This window comes from Drosophila guanche, unplaced genomic scaffold (assembly GCF_900245975.1).
Source record: "Drosophila guanche unplaced genomic scaffold, DGUA_6, whole genome shotgun sequence".
NCBI classification, from domain to species: Eukaryota; Metazoa; Arthropoda; class Insecta; order Diptera; family Drosophilidae; genus Drosophila; species Drosophila guanche.
Genome location: NW_022995746.1, coordinates 3,354,816 through 3,377,039, shown reverse-complemented (window position 1 = coordinate 3,377,039; position 22,224 = coordinate 3,354,816). Strand labels below are relative to the sequence as shown.

At 44.6% G+C, this 22,224-nt stretch overlaps 4 protein-coding genes across 7 annotated transcripts in view; 2 read left to right on the top strand and 2 right to left on the bottom strand.

The window, feature by feature from the left end:
• The first annotated feature begins 2,569 nt into the window (after positions 1-2,569).
• On the top strand, positions 2,570-19,410 carry LOC117582388 (dorsal-related immunity factor Dif). 4 transcript variants are annotated; one of them, XM_034270066.1, is made up of 7 exons: positions 6,207-6,262; positions 12,790-12,866; positions 13,627-14,199; positions 14,267-14,649; positions 14,712-14,787; positions 17,148-17,267; positions 18,375-19,410. In XM_034270066.1, exons 1-7 carry the CDS (start codon positions 6,222-6,224, stop codon positions 19,163-19,165), a joined length of 2,061 nt encoding a protein of 686 aa, XP_034125957.1. In that variant the 5' UTR covers positions 6,207-6,221; the 3' UTR covers positions 19,166-19,410. The 4 variants fall into 4 exon arrangements, with proteins under 4 accessions (XP_034125955.1, XP_034125957.1, XP_034125954.1 ...); XM_034270065.1 differs by lacking the exons at positions 6,207-6,262; positions 12,790-12,866; positions 17,148-17,267 and adding exons at positions 8,547-8,550; positions 8,717-8,721 and having other exon boundaries at positions 13,686-14,199; positions 14,712-16,231; positions 18,739-19,410; XM_034270064.1 differs by lacking the exons at positions 6,207-6,262; positions 17,148-17,267; positions 18,375-19,410 and adding an exon at positions 2,570-3,126 and having other exon boundaries at positions 14,712-17,127.
• LOC117582390 (unconventional myosin ID) overlaps positions 4,691-22,224 on the bottom strand; it is a 37,475-nt gene continuing 19,941 nt past the window's right edge. Inside the window, exon 10 of the mRNA XM_034270068.1 lies at positions 4,691-4,719. The gene's annotated coding sequence lies outside the window, so the exon portion shown is untranslated. The remainder of the gene's footprint in view (positions 4,720-22,224) is intronic.
• On the bottom strand, positions 19,378-21,948 carry LOC117582393 (putative E3 ubiquitin-protein ligase UBR7). Its single transcript, XM_034270077.1, has 2 exons — positions 21,036-21,948; positions 19,378-19,917 (listed from the first exon to the last, which is right to left on the bottom strand). Exons 1-2 carry the CDS (start codon positions 21,832-21,834, stop codon positions 19,541-19,543), a joined length of 1,176 nt encoding a protein of 391 aa, XP_034125968.1. The 5' UTR covers positions 21,835-21,948; the 3' UTR covers positions 19,378-19,540.
• LOC117582396 (radial spoke head protein 9 homolog) lies at positions 20,017-21,030 on the top strand. The gene is made up of 2 exons (XM_034270079.1): positions 20,017-20,426; positions 20,489-21,030. The coding sequence occupies exons 1-2, from the start codon at positions 20,079-20,081 to the stop codon at positions 20,984-20,986; spliced, it is 846 nt and encodes a 281-aa protein (XP_034125970.1). The 5' UTR covers positions 20,017-20,078; the 3' UTR covers positions 20,987-21,030.

The window sequence follows — 22,224 nt, the reverse complement described above, 5'->3', positions numbered from 1 at the left end:
TTGTAATTTTTCTCATCTTGTTATTGATATTCCCCCCTCTGACCATTGCCCGCTGCATGACTGATGTCTTGCATGTTAATGCTCTTAGTCTATCTCTCTCTCTCCCACCCTCTCCCTCTATGTATTTTTTCGTGGCGGACGACCTTTCGTTGTGGCTCCACTATGTCACGGAATGGTAACATTATAAACAGTGGCCTCAAAAGCGATAAAAGAAGAGGAGGAAGAGGAGCAATAAAAGCAACAACAAGTGGTTGCTCAACTCTGTCGCGTCGCGTCGCCACCCGTCTCCCTTCCCTTCATATCTCTTGTGTCTTTGTCACCATTCGCTTTGGTTCGGTTCGGGGCTTGGCTTTGTTTGTCTGCAGTCTCTCCCGCTCTCCACCGCTCACATGCGTCTGACCTTGAATCATACATGTGCCAGAATTGCAGGGGTACGGATTTTTTGCCCGCTTCGCTCTACTCCGCTGCTGCGGCGCTGCTCGGGTGCTGTTGATAGGAGCCTCAAAAGCAAGTTCAAAATAAAGAGAAGGCAAAGGTTGAACAAGAAATCGAACTGTTTCGACGTCACTGAATGGCTGCAGTGATCCAAATTAAAGTGACGTTGAAATGCTTGAATAAAATTTCGAGACATAAATGCAAACGCAATTTATGTTTGTTTTCCCAAAGTATGATTCATAAGTGCAGAGTCCATAAAGACGTTTAACGGATAAACATATCCGATTGTTTCACGTTCTTATTATATTACCATACACAGTCTAAACTCTTTCCATTCATAATTATAATTCCATATAAAATATATACATACATAGTTCTGTAGTTGCAGTTTCTTCCTCTGTTGATATTGTTGTAAAACCCATACGCGAATAAATAGCTTCTCTCACAGAATGCAGACTGTCGATCCAGACGCTACCCACGCCCCATTGAGATTTTGTTTTTAGTTTGGATATTTTGTTGCCCAAAACCAAACAACAGAAATATACTATACAAATGTGCATATAGTATGCACCGACAATAATGAAATATTTCTGCCCGATTTGCAATCTCAAACAGAAAATATTTTTCCACCGATGGATGTGTATTGCGTGCTCGTGTTTATTTCAATGACTAAAATCTGTTGATGGAACAGAAGCCAAAAATTGAGTTAATAACTCAGTCTCTGACCTTAGGCGATGTCGAGAGTTTTTGGTTTTTTTCTTCTTTCTGTTTCGTCTATTGCTAGTTGGGGAATTTGTCTGTTTAAATTAGCAGCGCTATATGGATTTTATAATTTACATTTGGCCGAGGGCCGAATCGGGCTGGTTACTCTTCAGGTATGTCAATTCTTGGGAAAATCAATACGAAATGGAGCTGTCAATAATTCATAAATGGAGCTTCTTTGTTGTACAAGGGGAGGGAAGAATTGTTGGTATGCATTTACTTATGAATATTTTACATGGTGCATTTCCCAGGCAAAGGAAATGAGAGTTTGGTGACCTTTTAGGCCATGTACTTAATGCCCGAATATCTTGCATGCTGGACCAATTGTCAAATCATAAAATAACATTTTTTTGAGTGCCCAGAATTTATATTGTGGGAAAATATGTAGAGTTGTGGGACTTTCCGTCTACTCTTTTGTTGGATTAGTCACTTAATTGGAAAAATAAATTACTACAGTATTTTATGGTATTTATAGTATCTGATTCAAATAATATCTGACATTCCAGCTCACAGTAGTTGTAGGTTTTTCACCCATGACCTGATCTCTTTCATCTTTTTCAGACATTTCGTTCCAAAAAAAATTTACTTTTTACTAGATGTGTTGTACTCTTTGTATCTTCAGGATCATAGATCATCTTTGAATTCTGAAAATGTGCTGAATAAAATTCTTCTCAGAGCAAAGAACATTTATTTATACCCAAAATCGAATTGTGGAACACCTGCAGCGTATTATAAAAATCTCAACAGTTTGCCATACCCACTTTAAATTCAATTATTTTTTTTGTTTTGCGTCTTGTTACGTCATTGAAAGTACAAAAAAGAAAAGAAAATAAACCGAAGAATACGCACAAAGAACAGCGATAAACAACAAAAGAAACAGCAAAACAAACAATCAAAGAAAAGCTTGCTTCAGGAGTCGAAATTGTTGATACTCTTGGAGATCCATCATTCAAAATGAACCAACAGAAAAGGGGAAATATTATTTTACATTTAATTGAAAATATTATAAAGATGTTCTATACATTTAAGTCAAGTGGAATAACTTCTTTTAGTGCGCAGCAAACAACTGATCACAATCGTAATACCCTCTACCAGGGCATAAAAGCGGTTGAAGTGGCGGAGAAAATTGAGGCAGCCAATCAATGAGAGAGCGAGCCGCCTGGCCGACTGGAAATGAAAACAAAAGTGTGCGCCACACCGCTTCGCTCCGCATGGAATTCCATACGATAGCAGCAGTAGTTTATCTCGTTCGCTCTCCGCCACCACTCCGAGAGCGCAACGCTCTAAGATCGAGCCGATGGCAAAGCCGGGGCCGACGTGTAGCCGATCTCAGCCGCAAGTCGATGTGCTGAGACCCGTAGACCGGGGATCGCTCAGTTTAACAGCAAACTTTTCGGTGGTCGGACGTGCTAGGCCGGCAGAAATCATTCGCTTTATAACGCTTAAGTTGTGCAAGTCACACGCGACCATTTACAGTGCATGTGTGTGTGCATGTGTGTGCCTCTCTATATGTTTGTTAATTATACGCGACACGACAACTACACGGATAAGTTAGCTCTAAGCGAGTGTGTGTGAATAAATCAATGTTCGCGGCGGGCTGCATTGCTAATACAGCAAATTAAAACCAAAACAACAAACAAAAGCACACTTGAAAGATTGCGTTGTAAATTTTTGTTGCGTTTTTCCTTCCAAGTCCGTAGCCCATATCTTTCATATACATATACAAATTTGGCGCGCAGTGAACCGAGTGATAAGAGCCGTCGGTCAAATATAATTAAAATTTGCATCAAATACACGTGTCACATCGCGGCAACAAAGAGATAATTCGCATTCAGATCAACGTCAAAACCAACCAAATAAATTAACACAATTCGAAGGCAATAACATTTGCGACAGGCAGGTGCAACAGCAGCATATAATCCATAAAAGGTTAGCAGGCAAATCCAATCCCAATCCATTTACTAAACAAAACAAAAATCTAAGGCGCAGTTTATAAAGCTACAAGCTACCCTCTCCATCACTCATAGTACAGACATTGAATAGTCGCCGCTCAGCGTCCCTTCCTGCTCTCCCTCCAGCAGCAATCATTGCAATGACACTGCAAGAAATCGGCTAAATAAATTATAATCCCAGATACATAAATAATAACACATGCTGTGCAGTGGCAATTAATTAACTGCCGCATGTAATGCAAATTATATTTATAATTGTGTAATAAAGAAGAAAAAACAACAGCGTGGAAGTGCATTGGGTGAAGCATTAGAAACTGAAATTCTAGAGTCTTTTATCTGTAATGGTTGCTCATTTCGCTGTTATCTGCTCCAACTCTTATCTACAAAGTGTGGCCCGTTTTTAAGTCGTTCGATTGACAGCAAATGTCTCTACACATTTGGCTTGAGAAATCAAAATAGAGAACAATTTGAAGCAGGAAATTCCACAACACTTTTGTGGCGCTGCCTGACGTCACTCTGCTCTGCTTTTGTAATGCAACTACAATAAAAGTGAGAGGCAGACACAGCACACCCAAAACTTGATACGACTTCCCCACTTGCACAGTTGCTCTTTGGCCTATGATTTGCTCATTGCATGTAACGAGAGTGAGGCAGGGAGAGCCGATCTCTCTATCTGTTAGCTGATTGTAAAAGCCATAATAATTCCTCTGAGGCAGCAGTCAGTCCAGGGCATTGCCAGATGGAAGAAATGTTTGACATGCGAAACGCAAATGAAAATTCATTGAGTCTGTACATCAGATGTCAAAGTGAGCTCTTAAATATGTCATTTCCATTTGAATAGGAGCAGACAACGAGCTACTCAAATAACTATTTATGAGAGATGAAAACAAAGCCAACAAAGAGCTAAAACAAGCTATAAATAGATAAATGTTGCTCCTTTTGGGTCTAAACTTCAGCTAAGACTTGCCTCTCCGTTGATTTATTCAGCTATTTTTTCAAGTGTAACCTCAGCTTTTGCAACTCAACTGATGCATATTACAATACACACAATATATGCACAATAAATCTCTAAAGAACGAAGGCGTCGAACTGCGATTTATTGTAATTATTATACATAGTTAGGAGCACTTACATGCGAATCTAGAGGTGGTTCCCTGCCTTACCGATTAGCAAAAATCATTTACATACTGGTTCTGGTTCGAATCCATATATATATATATATATATATATATGTTTTGTATATAACATATGCCGGAACAACTCCCCTGAGTAGACGTTTCCTCCAGTATGCATTAATTTTCATTTCAAATTATACAATTTTATTGCTGTTTGCTTATCGCCAGAGTCAAGTTTTCACACAATGCCTTGAAATGCGTCTTATGTACCAGTCATACTTATAAATATTGACTATATTATATGTATATAATGTCTAGTAATTCCAACGAAATTGATAAGGAGTAAAGAGAGCAAATCGTAACAGTCTAACAAATCTATAAATCTAGTTCCCAAATAAAGCTAATTCCAAGAAGAGAAGTTCACACTTCGCTCCTCTCTCTCTGTCTCCCTCTCTTTTTCTGTATCAATGGAAAAGTGTAATCAATTCTCACTTGACCGCAGGTCGACAAACATCGTCAAGATCTGTACAAAGAAAGAACTGAGCAAAAATACCGAAATGCTCACCCGAACTGCAAATATTTATACAAGAAATGTTGTAAATATTTTTACAAGTGAAGACCAGTTGGTCTTGGCCAGGTTTATAAAAATGCTGCCACACGGCGCGGCATCTGGAAGATTTCGTTTATTTCATTTGTAATCAAAGGAACTGGAACTGCATTCGCCAAAACGAACAGAAACCGAAATCCGATAAAGTCTTTAAGGCTTTTCCACACGCACACGGACAGGGTCTGGCCATGCCATAAAAATAGAATGAGATGGAACAGAACAGAACTGAACCCAGTCATGGTCAAAACTTACTTAAATATCGATTTATCTGCGCCTATGCCGCAGCAGATCCCGAAGCTTGTATTCATTGGGAATGAATACAAAAACTAGACGGCCAAAAGGCAGAGGCGGCAGCGGAATTGTTTTTGGTAATTGATGAAAGGAAAACCCAAACAAAACACACACTTTTCACACCTTCTGCTAGAGTGGGGGCTATGTAGGTACAAAAGGTATCATATACCCTTAGCCTGCAGTTATAACTTTGCCATTTATTGTTCGGATTGAAAGTTATTGGAAATGAAGTGCCAACAGCGGCAGGAAGGTCATAGAAGTGTTGTGGGTGGAACTAAGGGATAAACACTTGGTGGGTTGCCGTTTAGGGGTCAGAGTTTGCTTAAGTGGAAAATTAAAGGAAAATTATAAATGCCATTCTGGAAATTTGAAATTCCACAAAGGTAGAAAATTGCGCAACCAAAAATGGGTTAAGCAGCTCGCCAAAAGGAGGGATATACGAAGATTAATCCCAAAGCTCAGGGTTCGATATATTTACATATGTTTTATGTATATTTTAAACATTTCCTCCAATACCCTCTCCAATTTCCGTTCCGTGGAATATTTCCCAAGCAAATTTCCGTCTAGCCAAATTGTTTCACGATCTGTCTGTCATTCTCATATGCCGAACTCCCTGCCTTCAGAGCAGAACACGCATACGCCGCTTTGTTGTATGCTGAAAATGTTGAATTGATTGAATTGTGAAAAGTTGTATCGCAAAATAATGAAATGCTGCGGTTTCTACGATTTTTTGGGCATCGCGCGTGTCGAGTGTTTCTTTTTGGTTTTAATTTTTCGTGTGGTTTGCTGTGTGTCTTGGCCATTAGAATGGAAATTGTTCTAACGCTTCGCTGACTCTTGCTCTGCCCTGGCCTAGCCGGGTGTCTGGTGTGGTCTGGTCTGGTCTGGTCTGGTTTGGCATTCGGAGAATGCCTTTGCGTTACTCTCAGCATTATTTTCTGTTCAGTTCGCTTTGATTTTTGCTTGAAAAGACATGAAAATCGATTTGTTGTATAATTTAACTTTTGCCGCTCGCTCCGTTCTGTTCTTTTCGGTGCTGTTTTGTTGTGTACCTGGGCAATGTTTGTGCTGAATGAAGAAGCCAAATGTAACCGGAAAATGTGAGAGAATTAATTGCTTTTTAATTAGTTGCGCACATTAACAGTTTTCAGGTGGCACGGCATGCCAAACAAAATGCCAACAAAAGCAAACAAATGAAAACAAAATACGAAAAAACGGAAACACGAAAAATGCAAACCAACACAAACAACTTTTCATGATATTTTTTCATTTGTAAAAGCAAAAAACGGCAATTATATTCCCCTGTTTATGGCAGGGTTTTACTCCCTTCAGCAACTGATTCACAAGTGTTGAGATTCATAAAATATTCATTTAAATATTGTGCGAGGGGTTATCAAACACACGCTGGACACTGGGCACACTCCCTGATCTGTGCAGTTAAATAATCGCTCAGTATTAACCTATTAGTTGTAGAAATCTTCTTGGGATTACCCATAGATGATAGGCGGTGCTGCTGGGAAAACCTCATCATAGGCAGCCGCTTACTGAATGGAAATCCATTTTGTGGCTGCTGTCTCCACAAATAAAACAACAATATTCTCTGCCAATGCTCGGCAACAATCAATAAGCTACCGAAAATATACAAAATGCACTCAATGCGTGACAAATTCAATTATGGTGTGGACTAATGCTCGGTTCATTGCTAAAGGAAACGAGCAAAATATAAAGGGCTTCCAAAAGAGGGAAAAGAAGGAAGAAAACATATCTAAAAGAGAGGAGGAATCTCTTTTATTAAAATATATAAAAACATAAGTGAGTCGAGTGCATTGTTGCCCACGATCAGATCAAGCATAAGCTAATTTCTTCATTTAAAAAATATTTAAAAAGAAACCTATTAACCACAGTAAGCACTTTTAACATAACTTCCACTCCCTTCCACAATCTGGTTAAGCAAAGTTAAGATCGAGCAGCAAAAAATTCTCAAACATTTGTTTATTCGTCATATACAGAATGCCAAATGGATTTTGCTGCGAATGACAGCGTGGTTAGGCCCTCTATGAAGGACACTCTCGCTGCAAAGAAGGGCGGGACAACTGACGGGGAAATCATAATTTCTTTTATTGATTTTCCTAGTTAACTTTTTCTTTCCTTTTCTTCGCCTGAGAAGATTCCATTCGTACTTTTTTGGTGACAGGCAGAATTTGTTTCGGGGGGGAAACTTTTTATTTGAATTTAATTTTTTCTATATATATAACATACGGGAACGGAACAACAACACCAGGCTCGAAGCGAGGCCCAGTCACGCACACAAACACACACACACTGGCAATAACAGCTTAAGCACTTGAGGTGCCAATGGAAGAGAAAAAGAGAGATGGAATGAGGATACCCTGTGTGGAGTAAGGTGCATAGTTTGGGGATGCAAGTGCAGGTCTTTCTTCGATTTATGGAAACATATTAGATGTTATAGGGTCACCCTTTCGACTATCTTTTACATGCAGAGTGACGAAACTTAAAATTAAAATGAAATCAGTATTAAGCTGAATATTTGATGGGCATCCCTTAGTCGCAACCCTCAACGGTCTCGCTTCTTCGTTGTTTTGTCTGTGTTTGATGTTGAAGTTTATAAAGCACAACCACTGTGCTTAAGTGTGTGTGTGTGTTTGTGTGTGACTGAGTGTGTGATTAGGCCATCCAGTGGGTGAGTGAAGTGTATGTGAAGGTGGCGACATTTTGGGGTCTATACAGCCAAGCTCTTCCCATGCCATATCCCACTCCCCTAGGCGGAGGCACAGACCTAGTCCCAGTCCCAGTCCACTTGCGCTTCTATTTAGCTGTGTGTTTATTTTCGGTTCAGAACGCGATTTTCCAATCGATTGAGCACGTGACAAGCTGTGTGTGTGTGTGTGTGTGTGTGTGTGTGGATATGTCCTGCCCGCTAATACATCCCCAATATGTCAGAGTATTGCTGAAGTAATTCAAAACTTTCCAGCGTAACTCGAAACCATCAATTTTGAAGCACTCTCCGTGCTACTCCCACCCGCTGACATCTCCATTTCGAATGGAATCTATTTTTGACAACATTTAATTAACATTTTGCTCAACAATTCCGTTTTACCTAGCTCACATTTTGTGTTGTCCTTTAGACAGTCCTTTTTGTTTTGTCAGCTTTCGGTTTTCGGTTTATTTATGCATCAATTTGTGGCTCTGATTTATGTCGCCAGATATTTCCATTTCTCACTCCGTGAAAACGACTCCCACAAAAAAACCCAAATGCGAATTAAATTTGTGCGTTTTTTGCCGCGCAGAGTATCTGCCCTGCCCTGCCCTGGCCTGTCTTAAAGTATTATTCAGCTTAAGTTATGCCCAAATTGAGTAGGAAGTACGAGTAGCTGAGGGCTAGACGACCCCCATCATGGTGGGAGGGCAGGGCTCTGAGCTGGAGCAGCACACAAAGTAAAACGGAAGCTTGGGATGAGCCAAGCAATTGCGCGCCTTTCCATTTTGGGGCACTTAATGAAATCTACAAATTACGAGCACACTGCAGGAGAGAGCTGTGCGAGAGCAAAATGTGAGAGGAATATTGATATTTGAAATTCACAAAATGAAGAATAAATGAAAAGGTCATTCCGGTAGCTAGGACTTAACCACTCAACTGAGACTGCACGAACCCGTGGGCATAAGATAAAAGAACACTTTAAAAGATGCCCAAAATAAATTCTGAGCAATTTACAATTAGCTTGGAGTGCCTTTGAAGTCTTTAAATATGTTTATGAAATTCAGAAAAATAAAAAGAGGGTTAAGTTTGATTAAAATGTGAAATTTCTGCCTTAACTTTAGCTGTATTTTAATGCATTAAATCATTGAGCACATATGTGGTTCACATTTGAAAAAAAACATTAATTTTCATCATATGCAGAGAGTCCTTAATGGCCATACAAATGATGCTAATTAATATTCCTAAATTTATGCATGTCCTTTTGGCGTAGGCCAGGGAGAGAGAGAGAGAGACATTTGGGGTAAACGGGCTAATTAGCATGCGTTCTATATTTATATTTATCTCTGCTGCTCCATTGAGTGGCTCCAAGCTCAAGAGGACTTAGGCTCGATGGGGAAATCACTGTCAGCTTATTTAAGAACATTTTACCACGCGAGAGGGATTATTTCTCTAAGCGAAACTAACGAGAGGACCCGCCCGTGTGTGCGCTGCCAAGAGGATTGTGGTTCCTTCTTCATTCCATTCCATGAATATGAGTTACAGAGTTACATTTTGATTAACCATATAAGTGGATTTTGTAACTAGGTGCAGATACGAGCGGGAGAGAGAGTTTTCTGCCACAGATCACACAGGATTATCTTTGTTTTTAGATGTTTATGAAAATATTTAATATTTAAAAATAGACAAATTTCATTTCGATCCTAAATGTTCGCTAAGCCTATCGCAGGAAAACATCTTCAACAAAGTCGTAATGGGGACTCTTATATGTGAATCTTTCCTAGTTCCAAGTTACAGATTTGACTATGCTCCCACTGTAAGTTTAACAGGACAAGTCCCTGGCAAGGGATTCAGGATGCCACCGTGGATCTTTTTATACCCGGAACACGTACACGTATCACATATGCACACACTCTTATCCCTGTACTCGTAGATATCTTTATTATTACACCGTTCGCCGTTTTTGTGGCTTGCATTACACTTGAGTTGATTTATTATTTATGCCTGCGAGCGAGCAGCAATCGATATCTCTTCTCACAACTGCTTGGCTACCCCGTTACACAACAGTTTAAACTGTACCGTTACACATGACAGTTAATGACCCGACCATTGCCAGGGCAACCAAACTGCCCAGTGTGTGTGTCGGCAGGGGGTGTGTGTGGATGGTGTGTGGGTGTGGCAGTGGGTGTGCGGGTTGAGATTAGCGCAACGAAGCCCGACTGTCAGCAGCATTAGCCGCTAGGGCCATCTACTTAAAAGTTTTCCTGATGTCATTGCGCCGACTGCCGGTTGCCGAATGCCGCTGGCAACGCGGAGTAAAGGCAACGGGTCTTGGAGTACCCTTTTAGAGTAGGGTAGGTTTGACCCGGAATTGCAGAGCAGAAAGAGCATCTTTTGCCATAAAGTTAAAACTCTAGTCAATAGATTTAATTCCATATTTTTGATAATTATGATGCCCTGCAATCGAAATAGTTTGACCTTATCCCATATGCACACAATAGCCATGCAATTATTATATCTGCAGGGTATCGGCAGTTTCACACCCCAAATTTCGCATTCATTTCTTTTTAGTTGTTTTGGTGGCGACCCATCTTCGCTTATTACACAGTTGAGATGTTCGACACACGTGTGGGTGTGCGGGTTGGGGGCGTGTGGTTGGGTAAGGAAGGAAGGAACGAAGGAAGAAGGAACACTGCCTGGTCAGAGTTAGGACCCATAAAGCGTCGTCACAAAAGCTGTGGGATGCGCTTGGTTGTTGGTGTGCCTCTGTCGGTGTGGTGTGAATTGCAAGAGCGGCGAAACGAAAGAGAAGAGCTGTAATGACTAGCGGATGCCCTTTAGTTGAACATATTATAGGTGCAATAGTTTTGAGCTCTTTTAGGATTGAACTATTATAAACAAACGAACAGACTGGTAGGCTTTTCTGGCTGGTCATGCTCAAAAATAAGCGCAATTATGAGCATGTTCCTTCCCTTTGATATGCGAAACATGTGCGTCCATGAACCCAGCACTCCCTCTGTTCCTCCTCGAATGGCTGAGTAACAAAATCCAGTGGCGTACAAATTGTTTTTGCAATGCTATAAATGTAAACAAAATTAACATATGCAAATTTTTTAAGCCCACGTGGACGCGTATGTGTGTGTGTGTGTGTGAGTGCTACTGTTTGTGCTTTTGTGTGTGTGTTTGAGTTTTGGTGAGCTTGACGCCAACATTTGGCATTTAGACAAATAGGCTGGCTGGTCTGGCCTGGCCTGGCTGGCTGGCTGACTGTCTCTGAGGCGAGACTTCTTGCTGGATTATGCATGTGGAATACTATGGGTGTGTGTGTGTGCTCTCCTTTTCTTGTGGAAAAGTTGAATTATGTTCGGAAAATGCAAAATACTTTTAGCCATATGTTGGCTGCACTCTAACGGCAAGAGCGTGAGAGAGGAAGGGAGAGCTGCAGAGGTGGCAGCCAACTTGTTTGGCCTCTTTATGGCTGAGACTATTAAAGGCACATTACACACTACACAGTCTTTGTTATTATCCCATACCGACAAGCGAATAACTCTGATAACCTTGATCGAAGCGGCAGCAACCAAGTCCTCTTTGTACGTGTAACTGTATAACGGTGCCGCCGCATAGGAAGTCGTTAGGATAGGGCCCATATAAGCTCATACCATCCGCATCGCATTCATAATAAAGCAGAAACGATAAAGAAGGCGGGGAAGAGGGAGAGGTGATGGCATAAACTAAGACTCTAAGTTGTTGGCTGACAAGAATAAAGCAACATTTACTTCATATTTTATGAATTAATCACGATAGAATAATAAATAATGTGCACATAATTTACATACTCGTACAATCGGATAAGCGGTATAACAAATTGAGATGAATTAAGCTGTTGAGCAAGGAGGGAGAGAGAGATGAGGGAAGATACGCTAGAGGATTATTTATACCCAGTAAAATCATACGCAGAATCATACTGAAGGATCACATCTGCTAGAGTGAAAAAATACATTGAAATGAGATAACAAGTTTAGCCATAATAAACAATAAAAGTTGCAGAGTCACCCAACTGTCGCGTGGCTCCTTGAACACCTGGCTTTTCGCACACTATTTGTGCCAGAGCAACGAGCTTTTAAGAGGCACCCCCAAAAATATTCACCACTACAAATTATAAGCTGACTATAAGCAATTGTATCGACGATTTAACGACAAACGTGACTAGGCCAACCTATTTTGGGTTGTAGTTGCCAATATTGCATCAAAGTACGAATCGTTTGCTGATAAGAATGTTGTCAACGAGACCTTTTGGGTCATCTAAATAGATTTATTTTAAAGGCCCTCTTTTGATTGTGAACCCTAACACTAGATTTCGTTATCAGAAATATATTGTTGGGCAAGCAACAAAAAGTATAGAGATAATGAAGCGATTGACAGAGTATGGGACATAAGTCAGTTTAGCTTGGGTTGCCAGCAACGTAGTTTTGGGGGGCTTACCCATTCTAGCCATAATAAAGCTCTCCAGAATTCGTTTGTCTTTTTTGGCTTATAAATTCGTATTGGAAGTGTGTCGTTTGAAGCGATAATCCCTTGAATCTTGATTAAATGTAGCTAAAACTGTATGTTTAAATATTCTGCTACAAATTTCTACCATCTCTTGCATTCCATTCATTACTTTCGTTTCCAAACAGCATATAGAACATGCCACCTATTTTTATAACAACTTTCCCTTGCATAAATAATTCATAGCCATCGCTAAATATAAAATTTCTTTGGCTCATCAATCCCAAAATCCGTATCCATATCGATGCAGCATGTTTCGACATTTAATGTTAATCTATCATTACAAATCGATTGGGTTGGGGAAATGGCTCATCATATATGGGAAAAAATGAATGCCAATCTATTATTTGTTTTTGTTTGCAGGCAATCAAGAGTAGCAGCAGCAGCAGCAGCAGCAGCATCGCATCCAATGGCTGAGGAGGAGCTCTTTGGCGATTTACGTATGTATAAACAGTCATCAATTTATGGCACATACTCGCAGTAGTTCGAGCCCTAATTAATATAAACATGTAGCATACATTGCCCCTTCCCTGAGGCAAAAGATTGCTCTGGCTAATGAATAAACTGGAGGCATAAGTCAATCGACAATGGGCTTAATTAGGCCAGGGCAGGGCACAGCCAGCCGATTTGTGTAGAATTTTTAGTGGCTAATTGAACATTGTTATTGCTGTTGCTTGGTGCTGCTGCTTGCTGCTGCGTGTGGCATACAACCGAAACACGAATCACGCACCAAAGTGGCATCATAAGTCTGCCAAATGGCTGTGGCCCACAAACATTTGACGTCAGAGCAACTCCTGGCACGACGTTGACCGCTTGAAAGCAATGGCAAATCAAAATTATCCATCTCTTGGTGCCCTTTTGGCAGTGAGGAATTAGACAAATGGCATACCAATAAACACTGTGGAAAAACATTGTCCAAATGCTCGTCTGTCTGGGTATAATTTTGCCCTTGCCAAAAGCGCATCAAATGAAACTTTATGAAGCACGCTCGTACTTAGTAACTGCCTTAAGTTTTGCACGCTTTACTTATACTTGTAATTAGATATCTGTCAGTGCGAGTGGAGAACTAAACTTTTCTTTTTCCCAAGAGATTCCAAGTTGGTCGAGGGCCATCCATGTTCTAGTTCTTGCGCGTAAATTGTTTCTGGCATTCTGACTTATTGATTTATGTGTTATGTCGCCCCCCCCCCGTATCTGCAGAGGACATTATCAATGCCAGCATGGAGGTAAATGGCGGTGCTGGTGTACAGGCAGGCGGCAATATGCCTCAGGTATTTCATCAGTCCACATCGCTGCCGGTGATGCCATCGGCCATGCCGCTGGGCCACAACCAGACACCGACGACGACATCCAAGACGACGCCAGCAGCCAAGGCCAAGACGGGTCCACACCTTCGCATCATTGAGGAGCCAACAAATAATATAATCCGCTTTCGCTACAAGTGCGAAGGCCGCACGGCTGGCTCCATACCGGGCATGAGCTCCAGCCCGGAGACGGGCAAAACCTTCCCCACCATCGAGGTGTGCGACTACACGGGCCCCGTCATCATCATCGTCTCGTGCGTGACCAGCGATGCGCCCTATCGCCAGCATCCCCACTGGCTGGTCAGCAAGGAGGAGGCGGACAGCTGCAAGTCCGGAGTGTACAGCAAGCGACTGCCGCCGGAGGAGCGGCGTTTGGTGCTCCAGAAGGTGGGCATACAGTGTGCCAAGAAGCTGGAGATGCGCGACTCGCTGCTGGAAAGGGAGCGCAAGAATGTGGATCCCTTTAAGGGTAAGAACAATGCATAAAGACTGAAGTTGTTGCTCAACTTGTAACCTTTCCGCTCTCCTCTTGGTAGCTAAATTCGATCATAAGGATCAAATCGATAAGATCAATCGCTATGAGCTGCGTCTGTGCTATCAGGCATTCATTACAGTGGGCAACACACGCGTGCCCCTCGATCCCATCGTATCTTCGCCCATTTATGGCAAGAGCAACGAGCTGACCATCAGTCGCCTGTGCAGCTGCTCGGCCAAGGTGAGTGGCGGCGATGAGATCATTATGCTGTGCGAAAAGATCTCCAAGGATGACATAGAGATACGCTTCTACGAGACCGACGAGGACGGCAGGGAGCTGTGGCACGCCAATGCCGAGTTCCAGCCCACGGATGTGTTCAAGCAGATGGCCATAGCGTTCAAGACGCCGCGTTATAGGAACCCCGAAATAACACAAAGTGTTAATGTAAGCAGAGCAAATGTCATGGGAAATACAAGTCTAGAATGTAACTCTCCTTTCCCCCACAGGTGGAACTGAAGCTGGTGCGACCCTCGGATGGTGCCACGAGTGCCCCTTTGCAGTTCGAATATTATCCGAATCCAGGTATAGTAACCTTTGCCCGGCTGCAGCGTAAGCTGAAGCGCAAGCAGGAGATGGATGTGTTCCAGCAGATACTCTCTCTAGATAGCGAAACGACAGCCACCAAGTACTCGTGTCCGCCGCTCGATCTCAACGAGGATGAGAATAACACAGTGTCCTCCGATGATCAGCAGAGTTCGGGCACCCTAAATGACTTTGAGATTGCGGTGAAGAAGCAATTGATGCACTTGCAGCACCGCGGGGAGTCTCACGATGCGGATGGCAACACCATGACGGAGTACACGGACAATGACAACGAACCGGACATGGAGATTGAGCTGGAGGTGCCGCAGTTGTTGCCACAACTAGCCGATGATTGCACCCAGACATCCACGCCCATGGAGGAGATTCTGCAGCATCCCCAGCTGCAGCCGCGGCCCCTCAACAATGTGGACAAGATCACCGAGTGGATGAAGAGCAGCGAGTTCGAGCGCACGGACAGCCTCACCGTGGAGAATGGAGACACGCCCTCAATGTCCAACAGCACCGCCCAAACGGCCTTTACGAATGTGAGCAGCCTGACGGCCAATACGACCATCACGAATCAGCTGGATGGGGATGGAGATGAGGAGGGTGCAGGCTCACGCAGAGATACGCTAGAGAATCCAACAGTCAAGGAGCTGCCGGAGGCAGATGGAGCTCCTCCAGCCCACGAGGAAGTGGCAGAGGAGCAGCCACCCGAGCAATTGGGGGGTTCTGCCAGCGCCCAGGCCTCCGTGGATCTCGATGAGAACTTTGATGAAACGGCCACGTACACGAGCCTGCAGATAGCCTTCAACAATCCCGTGGGCATGCCCAGGGACTCAACAGCCTCCAGGCAGACTTACGCAGCCACCAATCCCTTCAGTCAGATGGATGAGGATGAGCTGGTGGTGCTGACAAATCCCCCCGCACCGAGGATCAAAGTGAATGCAGCACTGACGCCAGCCACGCCTCCTTCGCCCACACTGCCGCAGCTGCCGCCGCGCACGCCCTCGCCGGATCCGGACTACCGTCTGCCGCCGTTGCCACCCAAGCCGCAGAGAAACTCCCAGGATCTGAGCATCGTGAGCGATGGATCGATCAATCGTTCGCGCAATGGCAGCCTCAGCTCCGCCCGGACCACGCCCTCGCCCATTATCATAATGCGAACGCCCGACCAGAGCCCCACCAAGCGGCAGCCAACGTCCACGCCGAGTGCCTCGCCCAAGAAGCGGCAGGGATTCTTCTCGCGTTTCTTCTCGCGTCGCAAGAGCAGGGCCGAGGAGGAGGAGGGTGCGCTCACGGTGGGCGCAAGTCCCAGCAATCAGCAGGGAAACTCCTCCAAGGCCACCACGCCCACGGGCAGCCGAGAGCCCAGTGTGGCGCACTTTGCTCTGGGCGATCCCAATCGCAGCTCCAGTCGGTCCATGCAGCCGCCGAGCAACTGCAGCGCCGGTCGCAGTGGCCGGCCCGTGGGTCGCAGCTCGAGCAGCGTGTCGGGCAAGAGACCCGCCCACCTCGATGCCGATGTCATTCACATCCCCCTGAAGGGCGGCGACAGCGAGAACAGTCTGCTGCGGCCCGAGAGCTACTCGACGGCCAGCACCCTCAGCTATGGTCGACCGCTGGATCGGAAGACCCTGAGCACCCTGCAGCTGGCCGACATACCCATCAGCGATGGCAACATGGAGCTGGTGGCCATTGCCGATCGCCAGAGCATTCGCAATTTGTGCGAGGGCGCCTACGGCGTTGTGCTCGATCCCAGCGTGGATCTATCCGAGGCGGAGCACTTTGCTCTGTACACCAGCAAGTCCCCGGAGCCGCCAGAGCAGGAGGGAGCTGACGCGGGTGCTGGCGGAGCGGAGGCTGCTGATTTTCTGAGTGCCGATGAGATAGCGCGACGGCTGGCAGAGGCCAATGGATTGCAGTGAGGCTGAGGAGGGTTAGAACTGGGGGGTTTCGGGTGAAGGATTTGGGTTTGATCATGGCAGAGAAGAGAGTTCTTTGGGTGTTGATGGTATTCCGAAAGGGATCAGGGTGGACCCTACAGAGACCAAGACACACATTTGTATCCCTCCAAGCTTTATAACAATATTTATATGTGTATTACCTACAGAAATACCTGACAACAAGCAAGATTTTTGAAAGATTTTCCCACAGGGTACAGAAACAGCGTTGAAGATTTACCCGAACCCCCTGTAGAAAAACTACAAAAACCGAACTTTATTTTTATTTCTTTTATTTTCTAGTCGTTTTTCTTTTACAGTATTAATTAACGCTTATCTCTATCCCCCACCCAACACACACTTACACTTACTTACGAAACGAAGCACTTACATCCGTATACGTATTATTCTTTATAGAAACCTTTACCCAGCACAGTCGTCTGGTGGCGCGCAAGGCCGTTGAGAACCTTAAGAGGAATCTCATGAGCAGCGAGTTCTCTGATTTCCATCAGAGTGCCAAGCAGCCCAAAACTTCCTGTAAGTTCTCTTTCGTTTCTATTCGGTGCTGGTGATTCTTGGGTTTCGGGATTCATACTCTTCACATCTATGCAGTTCCTATAAACATCCACATACACACACTCATAAAACGATTCAAATGTTTAGAGCTTATAGATCATATTATTGATCACTATAATACCTACCTATAGATAACCAAATGTAGCTGATACCTTGTGGACCAATAGGTTGAATTGTCTCGTTGCAACTTGTTTGGGAATTGTCGTTGGTTTTTTTTTTGTATGGATTTAGATTTGTTGAGGGGCCGCCCAGGTTGACGTGCACATTTGTTGTATTTAAACTTTTGATGAATAAAAGCGTTTGGTATGGAAATCCAGATATTAATTTTCTATGATTTTTATAAGAATATTTTGTGTTCCTTGGAGCTGCAAATAGTTCCAAGACTTGTTGCTTGTTGCCTCTTGAAATGGCTTGAATAGTTGTTGTAAAAAATCTTTTAACCCTGCAAAATTGATGAAATATTCCAATGTTCTCTCGCTCCAATCGTTCTACAAATATTTCCTTAAACTGAAAGAATATTTCCCATTTTTCTTACCAGATTTGTGTATGTAAAAACATTTCTTTGGTCTCCAAGTTCTCTTTTGCTTGAGTCAAACAGTTTGAACATTGAACGTTGCTGTAACCATAACCTTTTCCTATACGACCTACTTCTGGTCAATATACTTGAAATCAATGTCTCATTTGAGAAACTTTCGTCCTTCAAGGGCATTAAGAATATTCAAAGCTGCCGCCGTTTGTGTTCCCTCGTTTCCTGCTCTTTCCCCCATCTAGCTTTTTCCTAGCTCCAGTGGATGCTCCAACTGATGAGGAACCGACAGTAAGTTGGCCTCGGCCTAATGCCCAAGCAAGTTGATGTTGTGGTTTGCCTTTCTGTGTCCTTTTTAAGTTCCGCCAAATTGCTTTAGTTTTGCCTCAGTTTGTGCCTGCCTCAATTATGTAAATGCTTTTAGCCTTGTAGCCGCCGTGTCTTGCGTTCATTAACCTTTCGTTTCATTGTAATCTAATACCAAGCTGTGCCACAAGTTGCTAAAAACATTCTCTATACATTTTTGTGTGTGTCCTTTGCAGTGGCCCAGCCGCCGCAGATAACGATGACGACCGCACCGGCGCCACAGATGTCACCCGCCATGGGCATGATGTATGCGGGTGGCAGTCCGCACTTTATGCAAGAGATTAAGCTGGAGAATCCCTACATGGATGTGGACAGTCGCAGCAGTCAGTGCGCCTCGGTGGACTACAACTTTCCCTCGCCACGTTCCACCTGCAGCACAACGGACGGCATACCGCCCATGAGAATCGGCGCGAATAATAATCTCTATCAGAATTTGGATATGGGCACGACGCTGCAGGAGCCAGCTGCGAGCTTTTCTGCGCGGAATGGCTGCAGTCCGACGGGGTTTAGTGGCGGTTCCATGACGCCCATCAACCACAACAGCAACAGCAGCAGCAGCCACAACCTGATCAACAATAACTTCTTGAGTCTCAAGCTGGGCACAATGAATCCACCGTCCCTAACACCGCCACAGCAAATGGAACAGCAGACGGCCATCAAGCAGCGTTTTCTGGTGCAAGAGTCACAGCCAGCGTCACACTACAACCTGCAGCAGACACAGCAAGAGCAGCAACAGATGCAGCAGCAGCAACATCAGCAGTACCCGCAGCAGCAGCCTCAGCCTCAGTCGGAGGGCCAGCATCAATCCTTCAGCGATCTGATATTGTCCAGCACGTTAATGGATCTGGGGCCCATGGACACAAACGATCTGCTGCAAGGCATGGAGGAGACGCTCAGCAGTTTGGGCCTAACAGGAGGTGGCGCTCCAGCCACGCAAATCAACAATCAGTACAATAATTATTATTAGTTTTATATATGCTTAACCATCAATAGAGCTATGTGTGTAGCTGGCTGTTGTGTGGCAGGAGCCAAGCCAACTATGCAACCACTATAGACCTCTATTACAGGACTCTGCCACGAGCAGATTGTACATAGATTTGATGTATGGAGTAGAGAGAGTGAGAGGGATATGCGAATCTCAGTGAACGTTGTCTTGTTTTGTTAATGACAAATTTGATATATAGAATAAACTATAATTTATGAGATGTTAAACGTTTGATGGATGCACTTCATGTGTCTGCTGTGGATTTTTGAGTGGGGAATGTGTGTGCATAATACTAGGTGTAATGGAAACTTAGGATATAAATATGTGTGGGTAATGTTGTGTAATGTTAACTGCCTTTTAGCGACAGAAATGCGGCTGTCCCACACTGGGCTTGGGCTCATCTTTCATGCGGCTAAAGAACTCCTTGATGTCCTCCTCCTTCACGACCTTATCTTGCAAGGCGAAACTCTTTAGGTAATCCTTTAGCTTGTGCGTCATGCGATTGTACTCGGTTATGGCATCAATCTGCTGTGTGCGATCGATGGAGGACAAGGCGCGCATGCCCTGCTCGTAGCTGGAGTTCTCCGCGGCACGCTGCATGCCGCGCTCCTCGTACGTCTTGGCCGAGTCATCCACATCCAATAGGAACTCCACGGCAAACTCTTTGAAGAGCGCCAGGCAATCGGTGCATTGGCAAAGCGATTTGCGCCAGTCGTTGGTCCAGAAAGCGGCACCTAGAAAAAGAAAGGAACATATAATTAGTAAGCTGTTCAATCAAGCAAGCCCTGACTCTGCTTTCCGTATTGTATTTCCATCCAAACCTATCACAACTCTATCTTGGTTCTAACCCTAACATAAAATATATTTTATTTGAAATTTTCTTTGCTCCACAAATATGAATTTGGAGTACTTTACGGAGGGCATGGACTGCCTGATGTACTGCGGCCTGAAGCTGTCTCCAGAGCAGCGCATACTCATCGAGAACTCGTTGATTGCCCTGCAGAACGATAATCGCTTCTCGGGCATGTATCTGTGGGGTCGCATTGCGGCCACCAAGAACGATTATTACATTGCCTTTGGCTACACCAACGATTGTTTGAAGGATCGCAAATATTTCTACAGCCTGGATCAGTTTCAGTGGCAGCTGCTGCCGTTCGTGCAGAGTCCAAAGATCTTTCAGGCCACGACATTGGCCCGTCAGCCATTTATAGGGGATCCCAGTCTGATGAGCTACGTGAAGTTGGTGAGTGGAAAGTGCAGCCATTGGGCACTGAAATTGCTGCTTAACTAACTCTTTCCGTGTAGGATCCCACATTTGAGATTGTGGGCAATCATGTGGTGGGCGTTGCTCGCCCGGAGGTGGTCAAGCTGAAGGAGGAGGAGCGCCTGGCTGCCATTGTCTTCATCATAACCGAAGAGTGCGCCATCTGTCCGCGCGGTGCCCTGTACAAAATGACCGATGGCCGCGTTATACCCAATCCAATGTTCTGCGGTTTGGACAACCTGCAGGTGGACAACCAGTCGTTCTATCAGCTCTATCGTCTGCCCCGCAACGACCTCAAGGTGAACCTGTCGAAGCGCAGCGACTACAACTATCCAATTGACTTTCTGGACACCATTGACTGTGTGATTCCGCTGGGGCAGGCCTTTGCCCTGAACTTGCAGCGCAACGAGCGTCTGGTCGTGATCAAGTCGTGCCTCTGGCTGGGCATGACCTTCTTCCACAAGATTAACTCTCACAAGCACGGATTCTTGTACCTTGGGGATGGCAAGAAGAATTCCGATTTGCTTTTCATGTATTAAGTTTTTCTCATTAAAAGTTTATTGCTTTGTGGGGGGAACCTGCACTTACCTTGATGTTTCTTTGTCGGATTGGGGCGACGGCAGTCTTCAGCTGTGAGCTTGGAGCGCTTGCTGGCGGGCTCCTCTGACTGCTCTGGCTCGGCATCAACCTGCACCTCTGCCCCTGCCTTGGACTCATTGTCCGCTTCAACCGGCTGCAGTGCCAGCCCAGTGTAGTCGCGCAGGAACTGATTTTTGTCCATGCAAGTGTCGCAAATCATTTCGCTGCACGCATCGAGCATCTTCTCGGATGCACCGGGAGCCTTCATGTGTGGCAAGTGATACCAGTCCTCGCACACAGCGCACTGCAGCATCACCTCCTCGGTGGTGCGCTCGGGATCAGGGTAGGGACGCTTGCAGGAGCAGTAGAGGCCCTGGAAGTTTTGGTTGTACAAATTGGCGTCGTTTGGCGGCTGGGGTGCGTCCAGCTGGGGATTGAGGCAGCAGCGCTTGACGGTGCCCAGGCGCAGTGTGGGACAGTCGCAGCGGAAGTTCCGCTTGGTGTACAGCTCCACCAGTTCGTGGTTCTCGTGGCAGCGATAGGAGCAGGCCAGGCAGACGCCCGCGCACTTGGCCAGATCCGTGCGCGCCTCCGGGCAGCAGGTGAGGCAGGAATACAAGGCCTGCCGCTGAATCGGACCCTTGGCATAGGTGCAGGCCTTCTCATCGGAGGCGCCCAGCACAGCGGCGTACTCGTCCTCCATCTCCTTCTCCTGCTCGAGCACATCGACCATGGTTATTGTCGATTGTTCGAGTGCATTGGCGTCCTCGCCCTCGCCTTCAGTTGCTTTGCTGTTCATCTCGCTCATTTCGTTGCTTAAACAGTTTAAATTTTGTCTTAGCTCTGCGTTATACTGATATTTATTGGAAATGCGCCATTGGCGCGTTGTTGTACGAAAAATTGCAAATAATTGACGAATTAGAGATGGGCAGTACGACAGCAGAGGTTTCGATAAAATATACCGCAATGTACCAAAAATGTATGAATATACTAAACCATATACAGATATATCAGGAATGATCGAACTTAACCCATTTGTCGCCCCTATATTAAAAAAGAACGAGATAAATCCAATACATTTTGCTGTTCATTTATTGATATTAGAGGCATATTAGAGGAATATTTCAACATATCCACGGTGAGTATTTCGCCAAAAACAATTATCGTAACGTAACGCAACATACCTACCAACGTAGGC

Bases quoted from the DNA above. Each gene is read 5' to 3' on its own strand.
- LOC117582388 (XM_034270063.1), top strand. From the start codon at position 6,222: ATGTTTGTGCTGAATGAAGAAGCCAAATGTAACCGGAAAAT. The intron at 6,263-12,789 runs GTGAGAGAATTA...TTTTGTTTGCAG, and splicing joins GCCAAATGTAACCGGAAAAT to GCAATCAAGAGTAGCAGCAG. The intron at 14,200-14,266 runs GTAAGAACAATG...TCCTCTTGGTAG, and splicing joins GAATGTGGATCCCTTTAAGG to CTAAATTCGATCATAAGGAT.
- LOC117582393 (XM_034270077.1), bottom strand. From the start codon at position 21,834: ATGAGCGAGATGAACAGCAAAGCAACTGAAGGCGAGGGCGAGGACGCC. The intron at 19,918-21,035 runs GTAAGTGCAGGT...TTCTTTTTCTAG, and splicing joins TCCGACAAAGAAACATCAAG to GTGCCGCTTTCTGGACCAAC.
- LOC117582396 (XM_034270079.1), top strand. From the start codon at position 20,079: ATGAATTTGGAGTACTTTACGGAGGGCATGGACTGCCTGATGTACTGC. The intron at 20,427-20,488 runs GTGAGTGGAAAG...CTTTCCGTGTAG, and splicing joins TGATGAGCTACGTGAAGTTG to GATCCCACATTTGAGATTGT.